The sequence below is a fragment of the Passer montanus genome, unplaced genomic scaffold (assembly GCF_014805655.1).
Source record: "Passer montanus isolate IOZ18808 unplaced genomic scaffold, ASM1480565v1 scaffold3, whole genome shotgun sequence".
Taxonomy (NCBI): Eukaryota; Metazoa; Chordata; class Aves; order Passeriformes; family Passeridae; genus Passer; species Passer montanus.
In genome coordinates this window covers 18,705,015-18,713,360 of record NW_024367707.1, presented here as the reverse complement: position 1 = coordinate 18,713,360, position 8,346 = coordinate 18,705,015, and the positions used below count along the sequence as shown (strand labels likewise).

Below are 8,346 nucleotides of genomic sequence, written 5' to 3'. Positions count from 1 at the left end.
TTTGGGCTTGATTTTAGAGCCTATGAACACATTTTTATCAGCTCCAGCCAGTACAGTGTGTGTTTTCACACACTTGTTCATTTTTGCTGGTAGTTTTCCCACTGACTTCAATTAGTAAAAGACTATGTTGTACAGCAGGGCCATTCTGAGAAGTGTCTAAACTTCACACCCCCAAAAATTGGGTGCAAAAAGGGTTGTGTTTGTATGCATTGTGTTTCTTCAGAATGTGACAACATTTTTGTAAATATTGTGTAAATACAATTAAGCCACAATTGCAGTTTTGTTTTAAAGAATTTTATTTTGAAAAATACAATGTGCAGTGTAATGTCAACTAACTGTAATACTGACACTGTCGATCAGAACTTCACACAATGATCAGCTAGACGTGCAATAAAATATGTACCTGTCATGAAGCACTCCCACTTCCACTGTTTCATCATTATCTCTTTATGGCATGTCACAAATCCATGTACATTGAAACACATTCTACTTTTGCAGTCTTTCTACAGACTGGACAGCACACACTTGTCACATAGCTCAAGAACATTGGGGTCACACCAGCCTTATTGGAATTGAATGGCCTTTGCCATTGATTTCAGTGGGCAGAAGGCTTCACCTTGGATATCCACCTATTAATGTATTGTGTGTGGCCATTGTTATCCTTGAACTGTATCACTTGCTTGTAACTGGAATATTTTTTCAGAAAAAAAATCTTTAAAATGGTATGTTATGTCAAAAACAGCCAAATAGTTTTACATCATGGGTTTTGCATGAGTTTTTGTTATTGGTAGAAATCTTAAACACTGACACTGCTATTAGAGATTCTCAAGCTGTTTTCCCTCCAGATTTGGAGAGTATAAACAAAAAGATTAAGAAATGTTAATAGTACAGTGAGACACAGAGTGGCAAAGCTAGCTCTGAACATCCATGTGTTTCAAACTATATATTGTGAGCACGGCTCTCCTTCCTTCTTCCTCACCTCTTAGTTTGAGCTTTAAATATCCTTTCCACATTCAGGGCAAAGGATATCATCCCTTTCTGTGAGGAAGCCACGACCCACCAGTGAAAGGGAGCACTTCTTACAGTTAAAGCAATCATTATGCCACTGCCGTTCTTCAAAAGAGATGTACTTGGTTCCTCCGAGTCCTGTTTGAAAAGCAAAATCGTTCTGTTACAAGAAAAGAATAGCAGGTCAGCCATCAGGTCATGCAGACTGACAGGGAGATCTGACATACAGCAGTGAAAAAATGCCATTGTGGCAAATCTGTTTGTTGCTGTGCTAATTTTGCCACCCTTATTCTGTAGTGACTAATATTTTCATCCTCAAATACTTCTGCTGCTTTCAGTAAAGTTAATGAGCAAAGCTGTTATCCCTAGTGATAATAGCAGAAATGAACTTCCAAGGGATGGCTCTGCAACATGCAGCAGAAGAAAAGCAAATCACCTGCCTCTGAACAGAATTCTGGGAGTTTTTTAAGAATGTTTTATGGTGCCTGAATATGTTAATTTATGTTTTGTAGAGGTGCATTTAGATAATTAAAAAAGAAGTCTGTCATGTGTCATGACTTGATTCATAGCTCTGAAGGAAGAATGCCTCAGGAAAAGAAACAGGTTAGTAAAAAAGCATTCCAGAGTTTGAGGCTATGGCAGTTATCATCAGGTGAAGTTGTACAAAAGAAATAAAAAAGGAAAAGGTCTCTTAGTAGTAATTGTCTTTTGCTTAACCTAAAAAATTACTAACTGGAGTTCCATGAAAAGATTTAGTTGGGAATCTCTTCTACTAGGTCAAACTTTTTGTTTAGTTTTGCCTTTAGTAGCAGCTCAAAACACAAAACAGCTACAAAATGTAAAACCACCAGGCATGAGAGACCTACCACTGATTGGGTTTGTGCATCCAGCACACTTTTTGGCATAGAGGTTGCAGAAGCAGCTCAAGCAGTATGCAAACTCATCCCTGGAGGTAAAGCGCTGTCCAGACAACTGCTTCTTGCATGCAGTACACACGAAGCACTCCTTATGCCATGGCTGCTCCCGGTAGGTAACGCCTCCTGTGGTGATAGCCTGTTTTAGGAATCAAAAAAGACAAGAAAATGTTTTCTTAAGAGTGGCAAGTTTGTGTTTTGATTTGGTAAAGAGGAAGGTTGTTGAGATTTTTGTGGGTGGCAGGATGGGAAGAAGGCTTAGCAACAGCAAGATTATAATTTTGCTTGGAGTTGACCTTGAGAAAATCATGCCAGTGCTTTATTGTAATTTCCTTATTTATAAAAAGAACTCCCATGCTAAAAGTACTTTATTCTGCATATATTGTGAAATATCATTCTCAATTGTACTCTGTTTTTCAAGCTGCTCTTTGTGTGTTGCTTTTCATATGCATGTACCAGAGTTTGTCTCATCACTGTTCCTTCCCTTTCCCTTTCTTCATGGTGGAGGAATTACTTGATATGTTTCAACTTCCCTGTTACTTTCTTTGGGAAAGACTGGTTTATTTCATATTTTAGATGAAGTATTTACTTTCTGCTTCTACAGACTTTGTCGGGGAGTTTTCTCTTACAAGTAAGTGGAACGGAAATTATATACTCTCTTAAAACCAGTTAATTCTTAATTTTTTACACATACAAAAATGAGATATTCTGCCTACTTGGATATAAAATGGGATGGACTTCAATCCCTTAAGTTTCGCATAAGCAAAATAAGAGCACTACCTTCTTGCACTGGACGCATTGCATGGCAAACTGCTTTTCATAGCAGGGTACACAAAAGTTTTGATTGTCCTTAGGGATGAAGCTCTTTGTCCCAATAGGCTGTTGGCAGCGGTAGCAGATAAAGCAGGTCTCGTGCCAGCTGTTGCCCTTGTATTCCATCTTCCGAGTACCTGTAATGAGACCAGAGCATCAAGTGAACTTCTGGATGAGATGGATGCAGTTCGTAGCTCTGGTTTGCCTGGCAGCTGTCTGTCAGTCAAGAAGCATTGCAGCTGTGAGCTAGAGGCTATTTAATGTTCCTACCAGCTTTGCATGACATTTGGTACCATTTTAGGTTTTTTGGAGATCTCTTCTGCAAAGAAGAGAAATGTTTATTGCAAATAGCTACAGTGTAGAACAGCTTTTTGTGGTATTATTAAGCAAAGAATGAATTCCAATGCACAGGAAGATTCAAGGAAATTGGACAGACACCAACATAAGCTGCTGTTAGTGCTGAGTGGAGGTCAGGCCATTCCTCATTAAAGACTGACCTCATCCATTCCACATCTGTTTTGTACTTTTTACAAATAGCAACAAGGTACCTGGTTAATTACAGGCTCTAGAATGATTTGGGCTGAAATACACCTTAAAGATCAGCTAATTTTAAACTCCCTGCCATGGACAAGGACACCTCTCACTAGACCAGGTTCTCAAGGCCTGATCCAATCTGGCTTTGAACACTGTCAAGGATGGGACATGCAATTCCTGGCAAGTACCTTGCCTCCTTTTCCCAATGGAATACAGTCTTTGTCTGAGACAAAGGATTATTTCATATCTGCTCAGGCGCCTTTTTCTTGTTCTCATTGAGGTGCATTATAAGTTTGCAATTGTTTCCAGCTCAAGAGAACCTATCCTAAATGTTTTTCTGTGTTTTGAACCTTTCAGTGAGAAAAAAAGTTTCTGTTTTCAGTTGAATTAAAAATATTGTTGAAACGTGGAATTTAAACAATCCTTTATTGAAAAGCAGAAAAGTGGAATGGTATCTAGGAAATAAATGCATTTCTCTAGAACAAAGTTTTAGGGTTCAGATAGTGTTCTTTGCAGATTCAGTCCACTGTATGGCAGGTGGACTCTGAGCCCTTCCAGGAAATTGGAGATGCCCTATTATACAGATAAATTTATTTGCACACAGTATGATTTCCTATTTACCAGTCTGAGTCACAATATTTGATACTGGCCAGAAGGGTAAACAAATAAATGTTGTTCCTACAGTTCTGTATCACTCTTGGAGCCTGTAACAACAAACATGAAGTCAAATACTTGGAAGACTGACAAGCTGATCGAGTTGGCTAATGATGAAGAACCACGCTAATGCCTTTGATGCCAATTCTCTCTGCCTCTATTACTGCAGGGTGAAGTTTAACCATTTTCCCCCTTCTCAAACATTAATTCATCTTTGTTTACTAGTTGCATATTTTTCTTCTTTTATGATCTCATTAAATTCTGCTGAGAGGCATACTTCAGGATTTATTTGGTGGTTGTTTGTTTTTTTTAAAATTGACTTGCATCAATAGTAAGTGAATTGTTAATTATCTTTCTGATGCTTACATTCTTGAATATTTTTGTTCCATCTTATTAACAGACACCTTCTAAGAATTAAGCCCTCTCTATGCTGGTAACTTCCTATATCATGTCAAGGAGCAAATAAATCAGTCCTTGAAAGAATAACAATCTGGAGAAAGAAGATGTGGATAATTTTTTTTAATAATCTAGAATTTAATTTTTACATTTGCAGCTGTGCTCTCTTTGGGATGGTGTTGTCATTGAAACTCAAAGCAGGCAGAACCCTGTTTTGTTAGCTGCTAGACTGAAGTCAGTGTGAGTTGGGTTTGCAGAAGGACTGAAAGAACAAGCTTGTAATCACTTAAATGGGCACCTCATGGTAAATCTTCCACAGCTTGGACAGGAGCACTCTGTGCTGGGCTCTGAACGGGCTGGATGCTGTGCCCAGAGAGTGCTGGTGAATGGGGCTGCATCCAGCTGGGGCCAGCCACCAGTGGTGTTCCTCAGGGCTCTGTGCTGGGGCCAGCTCTGTTCAATATTTTTAGTGACGACATGGATGAGGGGATTGAGTCTTTCACTGGTAAATTTGCAGATGACACTAAGCTGGGAGCATGTGTCGATCTTTTGGAAGGTAGGAGGGCTCTGCAGAGAGACCTGGAATGGTTGGATGGATGGGCAGAGTCCAATAGGATGAAGCTGAGTAAGTCCAAATGCTGAGTCCTGCATTTTGGCCACAATAACCCCTTGCAGTGTTACAGGGATGCTGTGACTGGACAGTGCCCAGGCAGAAAGGGACCTGGGGGTGCTGGTGACAGCAGCTGAACATGAGCCAGCAGTGTGGCCTGGTGGCCAGGAAGGCCAAGGGCATCCTGGCCTGGATCAGGAACAGTGTGGCCAGCAGGAGCAGGGAGGTCACCCTCCTTCCCCTGTACTCGGCACTGGTGAGGCCACACCGTGAGTGCTGTGTCCAGCTCTGGGCCCTCAGTTTGGGAAGGACCTTGAGACGCTTGAGTGCATCCAGAGGAGGCAACGAGGCTGGAGAGGGGCTGGGAACACAAACCCTATGAGGAATGACTGAGGGAGCTGGGGGTGTTTAGCCTGGAGAAAAGGAGACTCACAGGTGACCTTACCACTCCCTGCAACTCCCTGAAAGGTGGCTGTGCTCAGGTGGGGGTTGGTCTCTTTCTCCAGGCAGCAGCTGACAGAATGAGAGGACACAGCTTTAAGCTGCACCAAGGGAAATATAGGTTGGATATTAGGAAAAAGATGTTTACAGAAAGAGTGATAAAGTACCATCCTCCTCTGCTGTAGCTGCTGTACTACCGCAGTATGCTGTGTAAGTAGAAAAACATGCTGAGTGTACTGCTCTTCCAGTGTGGTGACATCTGAACTATCTTGGGTAAGCAGCTAGAGACTAGCAGGTAGTTATAAAGCTTACAAAAATTAATTTGTCATCTGGTTATAAGAGAAGCAGGGATTCTATAACACTGAATCCAGCCTCCATTACTAAATATCAATGTATAGCTGGCATAATAGAAAAAAAGATCCATTAAAGTAAATCACTGATAATGGCAATGAATCTAATGAGCAGTACTAAAAATATATACACATAACATTATAGAATCATAGATTCGTAGAACACTTTTGGTTGAAAGAAACATTTAAAGATCATCTAGTCCAAGCCCTTGCAGTAAGCAGGGACATCTTCAACTTGATCAGGTTACTCAGAGCCCCATCCAAACTGAGCTTGAATTTTTCCAGGCATGGGCAATTCACCACCTCTCTAGGCAACCTGTTTCAGTGTTTTGCCTTACCCCCTCATTGTAGAAAACTTGTCCTTATACTATTTTAAATCAACCCTCTTTTACTTTAAAAGTTACACTTTGTTCTATTGCAACAGGCCCTGCTGAAAAGTTTGTCCCCATCTTTGTTACAGGTCTCCTTTCAGTACTAAAAGGCTGCAAACAGGTTTCCCCAGGTTTCTCCAAGCTGAACAACCCCAGCTGTCTCAGACTGTCTTTATAAGCAAAGTGTTTCAGCCCTCTTTGTGGCCCTCCTCTGGACCCCCTCCAACAGTTCCATGTTCTTCTTATGTTCCCAAAGCTGGATGCAGCACTCCAGGTGGGATCTCTCAACAGCAAAGTTAAGGGGCAGAATCACCTCCCTTGACCTGCTGCCCACGCTGCTTTGGATGCAGCCCAGGATACAAGTAGCTTTCTGGGATGTGAATGGACTTCCTGTGTCATGTAGTTCCAGCTTTAAAACTAGCACTGGCTATTCCCAAGCATGTCTGGTTTTATTTCTGTGTCAGCAAAATGGGTGCACATGGGGATAATAGGAGATATTTAAACTTGGAATAGATAGAATAGTCTGCTTTTAAATATTGTTGCTCTATTTCATCATCAAGCCTTCATTTTTACACCCTAGGAGCAAAATGTTGTGGTTTCCTCTTATTATCTGAGATGACCAATGTCAGAACCAGCTGACAAAGTAACTAGTAATCATGACGGAGTCTATATGAGGATTCTTCAAATTGCCTTTTAATATTTTGTTTCTGCACTGAGAGCACTTCAACATTAAAGCCCTCAAATCTTCACAGAATGCTACAGTATTGTAAGAAGACCAGGTTTTAGCAATTATTACTATAACCTCATGTTTCATGCTAAAAAAAAAAAGTTCTTTCCTGTTCCTTCATATCTTTGTGTTCAAGAAAGACCTCAGAGGCACTTTGACCAATTTTTCATCTGTCTGAGAGAAGCTAAATTTTGAGTAATTAGACAAAATTTTCACATGAATGAAAGTTCTTCCATGAGACATTACGGCCATTACATGTTCTGGTCATGGATGTGGCCTAGAATGCACTATCACCAGTTTTTTACATAGTTCAGCATGACCTGGTAGAGATAGTCAAGGAGAAACATTTCTCACAAATATTGCTGAGTTTGGGATTGATATTTAGTCCAAAAAGTGAGCATCCTAACCTGGCATAATAGTCTTCTTGCACTCATTACATTTGGAAGAGTATTCATTGGAGTAGCAGTCAGTACAAAGGAGATGTTCCTCTTTTGCAGCAAAAGGTTTGTCCACCAAGGAATTCTTGCACTGGAAGCAGTGGAAGCAGGTTTCATGCCAGTGGCGGTCCTTATAAGACAGATCCTGTAGAAATCCAAAACCACAGAATAAGTGGAATGAATAGTTTGCACAACTGGAAGCTCAGAGAATGCAAACACATCCAAATCTGAACTCCAGCCAGGGGCTGGGGCTGCTTTGAGGAAAACAAAATGTTCTGACAAAGGTGAACTTACTTTGCTGCGATAACCAAGAGCAGCTCATGACAACTACCAATGCTTTTTCTGTTCAAGATAACCCTTTTAGTTTGTGACAGAGGAGCAGCTAATTTCACTTAGGCATTTCCTTTGAGAATAAAGCCCCGCTTTTGAGTTGGATTAAAACTTGTTAATGTGATAGGTATGATAGACTTCCCCTATTTGCCTTATCTATTGCTGATTTCTAGTTCATTTCACAGATATTTACGCCTGAACAGAAATATTTTTCCCAATTGCATTCTGGCATTTTTTGACAGACCATGAGTGGAATGAGTCTGATATCATTTGGGTTTTTTCCACTACAACAATTTTTTATTGACTCTTGTATTTTGGTTTACCTATATTTCAGATGTGGATTGTACTGAAAGATACAAGACCACATTGTACCTACATCATGTGATCCAGAGTACTGGCCAAGGGATAGTGTGGGCAAGTTAGCATTTAAAATACTCTTCACACTGGTTCCTTTTATTATTTAAAAGAAACAGTCCTTCTCAAAATTGTGACCTAAACTGTGGATTGTGCTTTTTAAAATTTAAATTAAGGTGGCCTCTATATGTAACACTTAAACAGTGTCTTTGGACTTCAAACAAAACAGATCATAAGATGATTACAAGAAGTGGTGTCTACCCCAAAATATAGAGGCTCTGGTTTGGGTTGGGAGTGTGACAGGCTAGAATTGTCATGAAGACAGAGTATGAAAGTTCTGCTGAAATAAGTTCTCAGGTTCTAGCTCAAGATCTACTGTGTATTTATTGCAGACTCTAAACTAATTG

General features: G+C 40.3%; 1 protein-coding gene across 5 annotated transcripts in view; it reads right to left on the bottom strand.

Annotated features, from left to right (window-relative positions):
• Positions 1-278: 278 nt before the first annotated feature.
• Positions 279-8,346, bottom strand: part of FHL2 (four and a half LIM domains 2) — a 53,588-nt gene continuing 45,520 nt past the window's right edge. For all 5 annotated transcript variants that reach the window (XM_039714521.1, XM_039714517.1, XM_039714518.1 and 2 more), the window contains exons 3-6: positions 7,226-7,400; positions 2,703-2,872; positions 1,875-2,061; positions 279-1,146 (exon numbers count right to left, since the gene is read on the bottom strand). In XM_039714521.1, the coding sequence (XP_039570455.1) occupies positions 995-1,146; positions 1,875-2,061; positions 2,703-2,872; positions 7,226-7,400 (684 nt within the window). In that variant the 3' untranslated portion in view covers positions 279-994. The remainder of the gene's footprint in view (positions 1,147-1,874; positions 2,062-2,702; positions 2,873-7,225; positions 7,401-8,346) is intronic.